This window comes from Cryptomeria japonica, chromosome 9 (assembly GCF_030272615.1).
Source record: "Cryptomeria japonica chromosome 9, Sugi_1.0, whole genome shotgun sequence".
Taxonomy (NCBI): Eukaryota; Viridiplantae; Streptophyta; class Pinopsida; order Cupressales; family Cupressaceae; genus Cryptomeria; species Cryptomeria japonica.
In genome coordinates, this window is record NC_081413.1 from 212,788,523 (window position 1) to 212,805,944 (window position 17,422).

General features: G+C 34.6%; 1 protein-coding gene across 3 annotated transcripts in view; it reads left to right on the forward strand.

Annotated features, from left to right (window-relative positions):
* The first annotated feature begins 9,805 nt into the window (after positions 1–9,805).
* Positions 9,806–17,422, forward strand: part of LOC131044522 (uncharacterized) — a 138,280-nt gene continuing 130,663 nt past the window's right edge. For all 3 annotated transcript variants that reach the window (XM_057977865.2, XM_057977866.2, XM_059211244.1), the window contains exon 1: positions 9,806–10,074. In XM_057977865.2, the coding sequence (XP_057833848.2) occupies positions 9,996–10,074 (79 nt within the window). In that variant the 5' untranslated portion in view covers positions 9,806–9,995. The remainder of the gene's footprint in view (positions 10,075–17,422) is intronic.

Sequence of the window (17,422 nt, forward strand, 5' to 3'; positions counted from 1 at the left end):
TACATATACATACATATATGTATATACATATATATAACACACACACACACACATATATATGTATGTATGTATATACATATATATATGTATATATATATACATATATATATATATGTATAGACATATATATACATACATACATCTATATACATACATATATATATACATATATATATATATATATATGTATGTATGTATGTATGTATGTATGTATACACACATATATATATGTATATATGTATACACACACACACACACATATATATATATACATGTATATATATATACATGTATGTATATATATACATACATGTATATATACATGTATGTATATATATATATACACATATATATATATACATGTATGTATATATATATAGATATATATGTATGTATATGTATATATATACATGTATGTATATGTATATATATATACATATGTATATATATACATATGTATATATATACATATGTATATATATACATATGTATATATATACATATGTATATATATACATATGTATATATATACATATGTATATATATACATATGTATATATATACATATGTATATATATACATATGTATATATATACATACATATATATATATATATATATATATACATGTGTGTGTGTGTGTGTGTGTGCACGCACACACACATATATTCAAACACGATAACCACACCGGTGAAGTAGAATCGTGATGTTCTGTGTCTCACTAAAGTGAGTGATGGAAAATCATCTCCTCACACCCCATACAGACTCCACACATACATGAAGACAAATACATAATGCAACCCATACATAAGGTAAATGTGTTAGTCCATGGTCAATAACACATAAATAAAGTTAACATCTAATCATCCATAATGAACTAATGCATAAACAACATTCACTGAATCACACATCAAAGCATACTAAATCCACCTTTCTTGGGTGGAGAGAGGACCCTCCAGATTGGTTACAACAATTGGGATTCCAGTGGGGGGTCCTAACAAGATTATCAGATACCTAGGGATACCCTTCTCTATCTCCCCTTCTCTAAAGGAAATGTGGATATGGGTTAGAGGTAAAATAGAAAAGAAATTAAATAAGTGAAACAATGGATATCTCTCGCTTGCTAGCAGAGTGCAAGTTTGTCAAAAGATTCTATCTTCATACATCATTTACTATTCATCTGTCTGGATGTTTTTTAACTATCAGATCCTTGATATCTAGAAAGTTATAAGGAAGTTCTTATGGTCTGATGGGAAAGGAAACAATAAGATGCATTTAGTTAAATAGGGTTGGTGTCATATTCAGAAGAGATTGGGAGGGCTCAGACTAAAGGATCCGAGACTCCAAGGGATTGCACTTGTTGCAAAATGGATCTTTCAGGCATTTGAAGGTAGTGAACCATGGAAAGTCTTGGTCAAAAGCAACATTATGGGGGATGTACCTAAGGGGGATAAATCTTGGAAGTCTTTACCCTTTTGTGACTTGGTGGCTGGAGGCTTCCCAATCTTAGTACAGGGTTCATGTGTCTTTAAATCTGTCTGGAGGGCCTGAGAAATAGTTAGACCATTCATCACCAATATTAGGGCCAACAACAATGATCACATTCATGGAGAGAGATCTATCTGGTGGAACCTTTTCCACTCCTCCAAACCTCTTGTGCTTACACAAGGTTGTTTTGCTAGAGCATGGGCTAACAAAGGTATTTGTCGCTTTAAAGACATTATTGATAGTGATATGCTTATGAGTTGGGAAGCACTTAGTGCTAAGTACGATCTTTCGGCTTCCCAAAAAAGAACTTATAATATGGTTAAAAATGTTGTGTTGTTCTTCAGTTGCCTAAAAATTGTAATGTGGATAATAACAAATTTATTGCTTATAAATGGAATAATGATATCCTTATTTCTAATATTAAGTCTATCATTGTTTATAATACTCTCTCTTATGATGAGTCTATTATCACTCATGCTAATACTTTGTGGTATGCATATTTATCTTTAAAGCAGTAGCAAAAAGTATTCACAGGATTATGGAACGATCATATTGTTCCTAAGAAAAAATGTTTTAAATGGTTGATGTTAATTAATAGGCTTCCTTTCAGGAAAGATCAATCCAATATTGATATGTGCAATATATGTAGAGTTCCTGAATCTGTTAGCCACATCTTCTTTGAGTGCATTATTGCTAAAGAAATCTGGTTGATGTTTGGTATTTCTATTCATAACCAAGTTAATATTATGGAAGTTCTTACTGGTTGCATCCATGGTTGGAAACAAGATACTAATCTATGTTGGCATATTCTTTCTACTAATATCTTATGGTACATTTGGAAAATTAGAAATAAAGATAAATTCCAAGGTAAAACTAGGGCCCTTACTGAGTCATTTCATGAACTCACTCTTCATTACATTATTTTGCAGGTCTCTATAACTATGAGGATAGAGAAGAACAATTTTTTGTGGTTTCTCAAAGATGGTCATGCTATTATGTTCATCTATGAGTTGGAGAATGGATTTGAATGAAGGAGGGTTGCAGGAGACCGCACCTCTTTTGCCATTGCAATGGAGAATCTTGGTGTTGAGATTCGGAAAGCCAGAAACCCAACAATGGAATAGATCCAGATGTTGACTCAACCACATGAGGGAAGGAAGACAATCTGGATGGAAGACCCTTTGGGGTGGACAACTTGGATGGAGCCCTGTCAGGATCATCTTCATGAGTGTTGAGATGTTGTTTGGTTCCTTTTGTTCGAACACAAACATTATCTATGTATACTCTTTTTTCTTGGACACATCATAGAATAGGCTATGTATAGGATAATGTTGTTTATAATGTGCATGCAGAACTGTTAGTAGTCATTGATTGGATCTATGTAGGTCTGGATTGTTGGTTTTGAGACATGACCTCACGTTACTGCTGAAGCTATACTTTTTGTAAGTTTACTCTCTATATTTAATATAAAAAAAAAAACACATCAAAGCATAGTCCATCATAGCATAATGCCTGAATAAAAACATCACCACATAGTGTATCCACAAAACCACTAAAAAGTCAACTATGGTCAAAATGAGTATCGAAAAAGTCTGATCAAGGGAGGGGTACTACATACCTGGAAAAAATGATGGCTTTGATCAATACAAAATAGTGAAAAATCATTGAGCTTTGCGTTGAGAACCGAAAGGGCAAGGTAAAAATGAAATCCAAAGCTTATAAAAATGGATTCAAAGGGACAAATGAGTCCTATTAAAACTAAAATTAGGAAACATAAATGTACCAAGGCGTGAGCAGTAAACACGTGCAAATCAGGTTCATGAACTTGATTTGTACTCAAATGTGCATTTCTAATTCATGAACCCGATTTGCACCTATTTAAGCATTCTAAGTGTTGTGTTGGGTTTAAATCCCGATAATACATTCGGATGACCAAAATTAAAACTAATTCTAAAAATGATCCTAGAGATGAATTAATCGCTCTAAATGAAAAATGAGCCCAAAGCTTATGGGCCACAATTTTGGACTAAAATTTTGGGGGCTATCCCAATTTTGTGCTTAGTTGAATTGGGATAACACACTTTAAAGAATGTTACAGATGCATTGATAAACCAATGGGTACGAAAACATTTAGGTGATACCTTAAGTTTATGGGCCTCATTTTTCCTTGTGATTAGGTAATGTTATTGATATTTCCTTTTCTCTTGCATAGTTTTTGAGAAGTGAGAGAATGATAGGAAAGGTGTATCCCCTTTAGTCCTGATGTTAAGATTATAAAAGGTGCAATTTTTTAACATAAAATATAATAACTCAATTCTTGACCAAAATAAATATTCTCAGTTGTTCAACACTACCTATAGGTTCCTATTTGTGTGAATCTCTTCAACTTAAAATAAAATAGGCCCAATTGTCCCATTGAATCATAAGTTATGGCCTATAAACATTTCTATAGAAAATGCATTTTTTTTTTTTTTTACGAATAAAATAGTTGTAAATGGGAGTTACACTTGTTGACCAACTTATGATGCATGTTGTGACACATCAAAAGGCATATTTGATTGGGGATGAATTTGGCACCATTTTTGGATGGTTTTATCTCATAGTTTTCTAATTACCATTTAATTGTTTGATGTATTCTATCTCCTATATATTAGGTGCTTGAGTTGGATGTTATGTGTAGAGTTTTTTAGATATTTTAAAACTATTAATATCCCTCTAAATCTCTAATTGGTGATACTCATGTGTATAGTAACTATGTCTAATGAATAACATGTCAAGATGATTTAGAGTGTGGAGTTTTTCTCTTGATAGGGTTTTCTCCATGTGCATCAATGCTATGACATATATTATTTATTTTATGTTTGAATGTGTTTTGTCTTTTTGTAATTGTTAAAAGATTAAAATTGATACAACACTCTCCTTAAATTATTAGTGTACGAAGCATTTTCACATACCTTGCTTCCTTTCAATATCCTTTTTGTATGCTTTTAATTCCTCATAACCCTTAGGTTAGGACTTGGTTATATGTGACACATAAATGAACAAGGAGGTTGTTTTCTTCTTTTGTATAGACTTTGGCCTATTTAACCACTCTATTTGGGGTTGATCCACATATTTGCATACAATTTTGCTTATAATTATCTTCCTTTTATCTTGGTAGGAGTCATCAAAAGGTTGATCATACCCCTAAGTAACTAGTTACTTTTGTGTTAAATAATCTAACCTCCATAGGCCTCCTCCACAACAAATTATTCTTCAAATTCTACATAATACTGCAACATCGTAAATTGTACTCCTTTAATCATGGAGTCCAATTTCACACTCTCCTAGCACTCATTTTATTTTTCCCATTCATCTATGTATTATAGGACCTTTTATTGATTTAAATTAATTTTTAATTCAATGTTATGAGTCCTATTTCACTTTAATACATAAACACTTTATTATCTGGGCCCTTATTATAAGTGTGCCCTTTATCTTATTTCAATTCATGCTTATACGGGTCCTATGTTATTTCAAAGTTAAATGCACCTTTTCCCCCATCTAGATATTTTAACTTTTCATATAAATTATATTTTTGGTATTAGGGCCCTATTATCTCGTGAACCTAAAATTTGGGCCTATTTTGTTGGGACAGTGTGTGAATTGCACATTATCTAATGCTTTTTGGCTGAAATTTTGTGATGATAATATGTCGGTCTTGCCATTTTTGGAACTATCCCCAATGTGAAAATTTAATAATTCTAAGTCGGCCAAAAGGTGATTTTACTTTGTGAGATCCCTATACAAGACATTTCCCCTAATTCATTTCATCATCTCTCATTATCATCTCATCATTATGTTATCATTCTAATTCCGAGAGCAACTAAAATTCAAGGAGCAACAAACTACATCAAGGCATCTTCTATTATGGTTCAATTATGATTTCATGGTGGATTTTATGATGATTCATCATGTTATTGCATCAACACATGGAGGACTTATCCTAAGAGCATTGCACCATTAATTGAAGGTATAATCATTTCAATCAAGCCTTCATACATTTCAATTTCAACTCTAACCTCTGACCTTTCAAGGCACACTTTCCATTTCAATTTCAATTCAATTATAGGGCTAATTCAAAACTTTGGGTTTGACCTAGGAAAACCCCTATCAACCTAACATCTCCTTTTGTGTGCAGATTTAGGTTCAGCTACAGGCTTTCGATAGAGATAAACAATGAAAAAGTGCTTAGGATCTAAAGACAAAGGACCTCTAAAAACTCATCAGAAAACACTTGGACAAGGGATTTGAGGTGAGATTGTCCTAGACAAGGGGGTTTGGGGTGTTGTTGTCCTTCAAGTTTAGTTTGAGATTTGACAAGGTGCTAGTGCAGTGTCTTAGGAGCCCAGTTCCAAATCTGTGTGCAAAAATTCATCAAAAATACATGGGTGTTTTGGGGGATCTTGTCCATCTAGTTTTAGTTCAATCTTTAGACATAAGTGAACCTTTGAGTCCTCATTCCATTTTTGTATATGTTTTGAAGTTTCTATTTTATATCAGATAGTTTTAGTAGTTGAAATGTTAATTCATGCATGTTTAGATCTTAGTAACTTTACATGAACTAAATCAATCAAATCAATTTTCAGGGTAATAAAGGAATAAAAGCCCCAAGGAATTGATTAATTCCCTTAGATAAGAGTTTAGTCAAGCATATTCCTCCTTTAGTGTCTTTGTATTCCAATGTCTAGCTGAGAGAGGTTTTTGGTTTTAGTCTTACTCATTCTCTTTTTCACCCATAAAAAAATACATAATAAATTTGATAATATAACCATTAGTATTAAAAACCTTCTAGTGAGAAACATTATCTAATATAGTAGGTTGGATTATAGGTTTTGCATAATCCTTGATTTCAAGTAAACCCTTAATTGAGTCAAATTAGGAACTAAGCATGGTCATCTTGTTAGCTTCAACATCTTGTGTTCTAGGAAAGCCTATAAGTTAAGGTTGTCAAAATATTTTAGTATATTTCACACTGAATGGTTGTGGGCCTTTCTAAGAGAGTTCATGATCACATATTGGAGACATTTCTTATTTTATGACTAATTCAAAATAACCATAAACTTGTAGGAGCTTCAGATCACACTTTTCAACACACTATAATTTGTGTACTAGTGCTTTATGTTTTCCACATTGTTGGTGCATTTGAAATATATCCTATATGATAAGTAATATTTCTCTCCATGAGAGGAGAGTAGAGAAGTATTTGCCCTAGCTCCAACTCTACACCTAGTGGGCCATCAAAATACAACTTACATACCCCAATACTATTAGATATTTATTTTAAGGTCTTAAAATAAAAGAGGCATCTTCACAAATCATACAAGTGCCCATACTAGTCTCATCAAAGGTGTAAAATATGTCTAAGTCCTAAAACTCAATTAAGTAGTTATCTAGCCACTCATTATGTGTACTTAATATTATTTGATTCATTAAAAAAGTGATAAGGGGTCTCTTCTTTAGCCACTAATTCATAATTGATATTAACATGATCATGTTCAAACTATACTTTTGTGTTCTATAGCCTAAAACTTATATTTATTTTTGGTTCTTAATATTAGGATTCAAGATTGAGACACATTTCCTAATAACAAGTTGAAGCATAGGCGTCTAATTCTTAATATTAGGATTCAAGATTGAGACACATTTCCTAATAACAAGTTGAAGCATAGGCGTCTAATAACTCTTGATGTATTGAATAGATTACCATGCAACAAGTTAATTGTTTATTAATATGTTCGTATGTCAAACCAAAGGCATCTACGTTACCCTCTTGGACATGATAGAGATATTGGTCCCTAAATCAATAATGCAATTATGCAACAATCCCTTGAGAATTAGAGTAAGGTCAGAAAGGAAGACGTTTATGCTTACCTACCTTTGTGTTAATTAATTATGGGACTATATGTTGCTTCCCTTGGAATATTTTTCTTCAAGGAATGGTGGCTATATCCATTGCTTTGTTCACTCTTATTTCTTAGAGGATTATTTCAATTGGTTAAGTTGCTTTGGCTTTGGGAAAATCTCTTGCAAAGAAACTTATTGTTTCCCTCCTCATTTAATTTACCACATTGAAGGGCATAGCTGATTATGCTTTGGTGCATAAGGCACCTATTGGTTTCTTAGGCTATTAGCCTAAGGATAAATTTAATTAGGTTTGTTTTAGTTAGGCACATTTTTTGTTTTCTTTGAAGTGACAAGACTACTTTGATTTCAAATTATAGATGCCACTTGTCCACTAGTTCTTGGCACATTAGCCTTTGACTATTCTTCCAAAGCTTCCTTCTTCATTCTTGTACAATAGTTTGTACGTGTTATGGGTATACTCAATTAAAATACCATCTTTTTTTTGGCATGTATCTTCTATTAGTCATAGTTGGCAAGAGATTGACTTGGTTTTGGTTACTCGTGTGAGGCAGATGGTTTAAGAGCATCCCTTGAACTTGTGCTCTTAAAGTTTCTTTCTTTCTTTCTTTCTTCCCACATATTTTATTGAATATTTCTCCTAGGATATAGGCTTGGAGCATGTTAATCAATGCATGAGTAGTACCATGGTATCCAATCAAAACAACCCATCCAAAATAACTTGCAACATAATGACCCGATCACAATAACCCAACACCAAAATATCCTGGGGTAATAATATCCCATATTCACAATAATCCCATGTTAAAATATTCGGGACCCAGAACAACCCAACATGTTCATTTCTTAATGATTTAGTTATAATATTCTTTTTGAATTTAATATTTTATGAGCAAGAAATCATCTATGGAAGACTAGTAGTCACTACCAATATCATCCATGGCCTTTTTAATAGGACCCATTATTTTCTTGAAGAGGTCATTGTTTAATTCCTCAAAACAGGCTCTTGTCAAAGGCTCCGAGAAGTCTATACCATCAAAGAGAGATTTAATCTCCACTCGGGCTTGATGCTGGTCTCAATGTTCTTTTGGCATGCTCACTCTCTCTTTTGAGTTTGCAATGAATGATTGATATGTTGAATACACTGACGAATTCTTCGCATTTGAGATCAAGAAACTTGCTGCATTAGCTTTCGTGCCTCAGATAGATGTAATTGATGCATTTGAAACACTTCTACAATCTCCTTATTATATAGAGCACGAGGACAATTATATCATAAGTTGCAGTAATGTCAATACCACCTACTAATTGAGTCACAACAAAAATATTAAGATTGAAGTCTTTCAAGTAGAATAAAAATATCATTTGAGAAGGAGGTCTAATCCCTTGGGTGATTTTGTTAAAGGTCTTATGAAACTTATTATTCAAATTTGTTAGGGTTTCTATTAAAGCTCTCCGAATAGTGATTATTTGTGCTAACACAAAGAGGCGATCACTTATTCCCTTGAACCTATTATGTAGTTTTTCCGCTTTGCATAGTTAGTGACACAAGCATGTTTGCATGATTGCTTGTTGCCCTTGATCTCATTCGTCTATCTAGGGGTTTGACTAAGGAGAACAAGCCCCTCACTTAGAGAGCTTCTCAAAGTTGTTTGTAAACACTAACAATCCATTTATTGTCAAATTAAATGTTGAGAAAGTGAGACCAAGTAGTTTTCTAGATCATTGAAGCCAACATGACAATTGCATACTAAAAAGGCCCTTTTCATGTATTGAGATCAATTATGTGTTGCACAATTGGCTTGGATCAATTCCATGCTAAGCTTTTATCCTAAATCAATGCAAAGGTTAGCTTGTTATGCCAAGAGGTGTTCTATAATAACATCATGAGAATTGAAAGATCGTGTACATAAAACCAAAAAGATTATGTCCTTATCCAATTATAATAGGCCTTAGATTATTATAATATAACAAGATAATAATAACATGTTAATAATAAAATTAAAAAATGAAGATAAGATAATAAGATGATAATATTTATTATAATATAATATTAATATAATAATATAATAATTATAAAATAAGAAAGTGAAGATAACATAAGATAATAGATGATAATATTATAATAAAAATATAGTAATGTATTAACAAAATAATAATCATATAATAATAAACATAATACTAATATATTAGTCTTTTTATTCACATAATGAATAAAATTTAATAATAAAATTTTAAGTATAAATGATAAATAAATAATCCATCTTCATTATTCATTTACAATCCTTACTCACACTAGATTTGAACTTATGACATCTCTTAAGAACACAAATTCTCCACCACTAAACCAATTTAAACTGCTATAAAATATTTTTTTAAAATATAATAAATTATTACCGTAGAACTCTTTATTTAAGAGAGATGTTCAAAACTCGCAAGGCTCCAATCTGTGAAGGCACCCTACAATATGTGGTGATAAAAATCAATGGAATAACTACTTCAAATGTTAAAGCACAGACGTGGCCATCAATGAGGCCCCAGAAAATCAAAGACAAAGTGGTTAAGAGGCGGCATGGGCTGATTGATTGAGAGTTCTAAGAAGAAATGATGGCATTGAACCTGTCTTCCTCAGCTGGTTTAGCTTCCCTCTCATCTCCACAACGCTTGGTGGGGTTGAAGGCAGGTATACAGTCATCATTTCCTCTCTTCTTTAAAATTACCAATTATATTCGTCATAACTTGATGCAATTGGGCTGTCATTTCAATTTAAGTTTACCTTGGCAGTTGGTCACACAGATCCTATCCTTGTCTAGTAAACATATAATTGCTTTTTTTTATTGTAGTGGCCTTTCTTGTTTTCTAGTAGACAAATTCTTCGGTGTTCGGAAGCATTACTGCATTAGTTATCCTATTCCTTAATGGTATCAATTGTTTCAATTCCAGAACCATCTGAAATTACGCATAGCTTGAATAACTGATAATGGCCAATGAATTACCACTTGGTCCTACACCCATGCAAATGCAAAATGTAAATGCTGTGCTGTTTAATTTTTAAGTTGAGCCGGTGAGGCTCAGGGTTCAAATGCTAATCCAATCACTTTAATATGCTTGAGTTTTTTTGTATTGGGAGAATAAGCATTCTGTTAATTTTGTAGTCTATTAAGAATCATCACCTTCTTTTGACTTAGTGCCTGAGGACTGGGTATCCATTTGCCAAATTTGTTTGCCACTTGAAACTTACCTCATCCCTTATGGTGTTAGGCATTTGCACTAAAAAGAATTGATCCCTGATGAACTCTTTATGAACCAAGAATTCTCACCAATAAACCAATGGCCACTTGACAGCCAGAGGATTTCCATAATAGAGAATACTCTGACATAGCCAGAGGCCATATGGCATTGTTAAGCCAAGAATTAGACCTTGCCAGAGGACAAATCACTCAGCTCTGCAAACTGTAAAAACTCGGAGTCTCACCTCTGGATATGTGGCAAGAGGATTTTTCCTATTCAACTGAGTATTACTCAAGATATTAACCATATGGAGAACTCTCAGACTTTTCCATGCCATCTTATCATGTTAGCAACCATAGTAACCGCGTCCCAAGAAAAATGAAAGATGACAGGAAAAAAGAGAGTTAAAGTTCAGTAACAGAAATAAATAAGCTGGAAATGGGGGAAAAATGACAAGTATCACAAAGTAAAACGTTTTTATGTTTATCCCTTTTTAACTTATATTCCAACAATAAACTCTGTCTACTGGATTAAAGCTCCAAATTGGATCTCCCTTGCCATTTACCATCGCCATTTGATTTTCCTTTGAATTTGTAGAGGCCATCTGTTGACTTTTAGTGTTTGTTTGTCTTTCAAAGGTGTGCCTCCCCACTTTCCATTTGATAATCAATATATTCTTTTCCCAATCCTATATCACATGTGACCAATTTGCCTATCCCTCTAACACATGACAAGCAACCAATTAAAGAGGAATGGAAGTTAGAACACATTTTACCTATTCAATCCGCTACAGAGGGGAAATGATAAATATTTATTCCTATTCATGGTGAAGACTAGAGTACAAACATGACTAATCCTATTGCAGCAATCGTTGATAGGCATAATTTGGTGTTTATTATTGACATCTTGTAGGGAGTTGAGATGCTAGTTCATGGTTCCAACTAGCCATACTACATCATGGTACGCAATATTGTGTTGTGGTCGTGCCACCAATGCTCCACTTGAAGAGAATTAAACATAGCGTTGTTTATATTTGAAGAGATTAAAAGAGCCATTGTCCAAGCTGGTTGTGGTTACTCACTCTGAAGAAATTTAAATCTGTGGTATCTAGTTGATCTCACAACAATGTCTGGGCTTTCAATGCTATCCCAATCTACAATAAGAGGGCATCACTAAAATAGATCCCATCTATCATCATGGGCTGCATAATTTTAAACTACAATGTGATTAATGCAGCACATTATTTGACAAAATAAAACAAAATCCAGCTTCCATTTATTTCACATGTATAATAGTGAGAAGGAAAGTTTCTAAATAAAGGATACAAGTTTACTGAAACATGCTGTTAGCAACCATTCTATGATTACCTACACCCAAGAACAAAATACAAGGCTACGTTTAAAACAAGTGGAGACTATTGCTAAACCATGCATTGTTTATTTGTGCCCCTTAAACTTTATCGTCAAGGCATCACTAATTTGGGACTGCAGCCCATTGCATCTCTATTGCCTAACCTTAAAAGAATATTTCAATAAATGCATAAACAATTTTTCACACGCAACTTATCAATTATTTTCTTAGATATCCCTTTTAGGCCAGTTTGGCAAATTGTGCCACCACTCTTAAGGAATCGTGGCTAAATCATACCAACATCCTTCATGTGACTGTTAATTTAATCTTATTACCATCTCTTATGAGACTACTGGCTAAATATTATATACATCACCTCTATCATCTCTTACAGGATCATTGGCAAAAAAAATTCATTGTCGTTGTCACCATCCCTAATGGTACTGTTGGCTAAACGATTTCATCACGTCATCATCACTTAAAGGACTGCTCTCTAATTAAGTCATCATCTCTTCCACCATTTCTTATGGGGCTTTTGGCTAAATAATATATCATCTTGTCCACCTTCCCTCGCAATATTATTCTCTAAATAAATCATCTCTTCCCCCTTCCTTTGCAATATTGTTGGCCAAATACTTTCATCATCTTTGCCATCATCATTTATAGGACCACTGGCTAAATAACTCATCATCTTTGCCACAATCATTTATGAGACTGTTGTCTCACATAGCATTCAAGCACCACCACCACTCCTTATGTGACTGTTGGCGAAATGTGCATCTTAGTGGCCACCATCCTCTAACTCATTGTTTATTCAAAAACTATGGTACTGCTGGTTCCTCATTTCAAAATGAATGTATGGTATACTTAAAACCTATAGAGCTGATGGTCCCTCAAAGTTAAAGAAATCAGTTAACACTGAGAACAGAATTAGCTTTTTGAGACAGATACTATTGTGAAAATTCAACATCAGTAAACAAGGGTTAACGTTGCAAAAATTGGTTGAAAGCAGCAATATAGCTCGAAAAAGCAACTGATTCATCTTGGATTTCAGTCAACGCAACAAGATATAGCATTCATATCAGTCAATACTTAAAAGCCATTGCTTTTATACAAGTCAACGCTGCTGCAAGTTAATTAACAGGCTTAACGTTAATATGTTTGTTTTTATCTTCCTTTTTTCTTCCCTCTGTTTTTTCTTCCCTATGTCACGAATTACAGAGGGAGAGAAAAAAAATGTTCAAATTGACCTATAAAAATACACAGTTAATTTGGTCAAATAACCTGGCATTATGTAGTTGGGTCCAGTCTAATCAGCCTTTGAATAAAATAGTTGAAAATTTAATGCTGGTCAGTTAGAGAGAGAAAAGAAGTGGTTTGAAATTAGGTTTTATACTTTATCAAATTTGAATTAGAAAATAAGGTTGTAATCAGAGTTACGAGACTCTGACTCACCTTGGACTCGACAAGCATGTTTCGGGCTAGAATTGGACTCGGCAAAGTAAAAAACCCAAGAAATTCAAAGATTTTTAAGAATTTAAAACTTGTTTCATTGACCTTTTTATTAAATTAACTTTGGAGACACAATAACATCATCAAATAGGAGCTAATTCGATCATGTACACAAGTATACATCAATCACATAAGTATAAATGTAAATTGTAGCTGAAGGAAATAGCACACTTAGGTATATAAAATTTGTCAAATGTATAGCAAAACTCATGGAATATGATATTGTAATGTCCCCTTCCTAATTTGCCTTAGAATTTGCCCTAAAAATCACAATTGCAACAAAATAGGGTTAGGGTTACATTTTACCAAATAAATCTTCTCTCAACAATACAATCCTGAGATTGGATCCTCCAATCACAAAATGACAACATATGCAAATATACATATATATATACTTAATCGTTAGGGTTAGGCAAATCAATCATAATCATAGATTACTAATAATACTACTAAGCACATTAGAGTTTGGAGGAAGAGACATGATGGGTCCACCTGAAGCCATTTCTACACCAAGCCCAAGGAGATGTCTACCACAACCCTCTTGCTTGCTTGGTGGCTTGTACTTGCTTTCCCCATTCATGTCTCATGTTCTTGAAGACACATGCCCTCTTGTAGGATCAAGGGGAGGTTGTAAGGGGGTTACTTGATTTTGTAAATACCCTCTTTGTCCTAGGCCACAATGGTTCTACTAGGACGACTTCCTTACGAGTCCGCTTGCCACCCATCTCTTACTCCTCAGGCCTGTTGTGACCTTTTTCACACATCACCCCATTGCAAATGGAGACCCTCTCTTTTCCTACTTTCTAGGGTTTTTGTTAGTGTCCCATGGCCTTCCGCTTCAGTTTTGCCAAGTCTTGCTCAGTTTTGAATGGTTTGAGTCCTAGAGATTGAAAGCTAGTCTTTGCAAACCAAGTAATACCAGAGCCTGGATACTGTCAGAGTGCCTAGAAAGGCCAAAGGACGAAGATCGCAATTGATTTGGACGAATTTGAACAACTTTCTATTTTTAGAAAGTTTGCTTTTTTGCTTTTTCCTATTTTTTAGAAAGTTTCGTTTTTGGCATTTTTAGCCCAATCCCTAGTATGGCTATTTTTAGAAAGTTTTCCCTATTTTTTAGGGATGTCTTCTTTTTGCTTTTTCAGAGTGGGGACCTAGGGTTTGCACTAATACCACTGACCTGCTTCGACCGTGATCCAAAATTTCCAAGTTTTGACCTAAAAAGCTAGTTTCCTACATTTTAGGGGTCATGATGCTTCAGATGGTTTGCCTGAGTGTGGATTTGAAATTTCAAGTCAATCTGGTTAAAATTGGTTAAATTGTGAAATTTTGAAATTTTCCAAAAATTTTCCTAAGTCTGGCTAATAGATGATGTTGAGTGTTATGACAGGTGATGAAAAATCCGCCCAAGATGTTAGCAATGGAGGTGCCTTCAAAGTCCACCATGCTTGAAGTTAAAGGCTTCAAACTTTGCCTTATGATGGGGATGATCAAAAGTCCGCCATGGGGATGATCAAAAGTCCGCCTTAGGAGTGGTCTCAAAAGTCCGCCCTCCTTGGTGGAGAGGTCATAAAACTCCGCCCTATGGGATGAAGGTAGTCAAAAGTCCGCCCAAACATGATGATATAGAAAGCTCCAAAGTCCGCCCTAGGAGATGCTTTAGAAGTCTGCCCTTGGGAGTGGTCTCAAAACTCTGCCCTCCTTGATACCTTCAAAAGTCCACCTTGAAGAGAGAGCTCCAAAGTCCACCCTAGGAGATGCTTTAGAAGTCCGCCCTTGGGAGTGGTCTCAAAACTCTGCCCTCGATACCTTCAAAAGTCTGCCTTGAAGAGAGAGCTCTAAACTCCGCCCTAATGGAGAAATAGTTAAAGTCCGCCATGCATTGGAGGTAGTCAAAACTCCGCCCTATGTTGATGGCCAACACTCAAAAGTCCACCCTGCCTAAAGGATAGCCAAAAGTCCGCCCAAACTTGATGGTAAAGATGGTAAGGTCATCAAAAGTCTGACATGCATGGTAAGAGGAAGGAAGTCCGCCCATGAAGAGAGCTCCAAATCGCTCTAGGAGATGCATCAAAGTCCGCCATGATAGGATAAAAAGGGTGAAGGCAAGCAAGCATAAAGTTGAAGGCTTAAAACTCTGCCCTACTCTTGGAAGCCAAACAAAGTCAACAAGAAGCTAAGTGATGTCATCAAATCTTCCTAAAATTCGAACTTCTAATCAATTTAGAAAGTTGAAAAAAGAGATTTGCAAAGATCAACGAGCTGGGAAATCAAAATGGAAACTCGAAATTGAAATTAGAAAGAACATATTTGCAAATTGAGGTGATTTTCAGACTGAGTTCCAAATTAGAAACCTTTTGGAAGATGCTAATTTATAAGCCTAGTTCGAATTTATGGACTAAATTCAATTTAGAAACTTGCACAAGTAGAAGATTTTCGAACTCAAAGAGACGACAACATAACTCGAAATTGGATGAGAAACTTTCCCAAGATTTAAGTTGAATTTAGAAACATGAGTTGGATGGTTTTTACGTGTTTCTAATTATGAAATCAACTTCATTACAAATGCATCCCTTGTTTCTTCATTCTTACACCAAGAAGTTCGAATTCTCTTAGCAAGCTGAGGAAAACGTTGAGAAGTATTTTTGCAGATTGAAGTTCATTTGGAAAAAAAAAATCGTGATATTGCTTGCAGTTAAGTGAGCTTCTTGTCAAAGAATCTGCAGATTTTGGAGTGGAATCAGCTGGTAGAAGGCAGAATTATTAATTTTTCTGAGTTTTGTTAAAAACTCCTAGCCTTATTCTCATTCATTCGAATGTGAAGTTGAATTTAAAATGCAGATTTATTGCATCCTCTGAGTTTTCCATAGTCATTGAAAGTGATTTTTGGTGGATCTATTCAAATATTTTAGTGAAGAAAAATCATTTTATTGACTAAGTAGAAGGAGAGTTTTTGAAGTTATAACACGTGGTGTTGGATTGCAATCATAATAATCCTTATGATTGAAGTGTTTACATGTGAAAATCCATTTTTATGGCTAAGTATGAAAATAAAATAAAATCTCCAAATACTTAGCCATTCGCAGCCTCGATTTTCTTCAATTCGCAAACCGATTGCTAACTTAAGCTTCATGTTTGTTTGCAGATTTTGAGCACGATGAAATTTCAAGTGGACAAGGACGCTCCTCCCGAGTCAAGGATGACTTCAAAATGGAAGAATGTTAGTGACACTAACCTCGGGCACATCAATCTGAGGGAGTTCAAGAAGTAGATGTTTGGTTTGGACAACCTCGTGCCTACCATCACTGCGCGAAAGATGATGAAGTGGCATCGTGCATGCTGCCGGTTTTCTCCCTACCATGCAGTGCACTGAGTTAGTAGCTGAATGTGCTAGGCATTACAACCCCGCTAGTAGAGATTTTGTCGCACCAGATGGGAGAATATTGGCAAACATCAACAATGAGGCCATTAGGGAAGCCTTTAGAATTCCAGAGTATCACAATGCCGTGTACGTAACCAAGGATGAAGCTGATCGCATGTATTAGGATCATCTGGAGGAGTATGACGCCATCATCAATCATTCCTTGCTGGACAAGCCAAGGAAAGGTGCCTCCAAACTTCAGAGGAAGAGCTTGGTGAGAGCATACTTCAAGGAAGATATTGGAGATATGATCGTCCTGCTGAACAGAATAATGGGGAATCCTCAAGGTGCTCCATTCGAGCCCTGGATGTATTATTTTATAAATGAAATAATGAATGGAGTGAAGATGATAGACTGGACTCGAATGATAAGTGATAACTTGGATAGCCAATTTGAAGAATCTGGAAGCGAATAGGACCTTCTTCATGAGTTCGTACCTGTTCTATTCCCTGGCTAGAACCTACAGATACAGAGGTCTCACCTGCAGAGGGGAAGTGGGAAACAAAGAAAATCAGTTTCT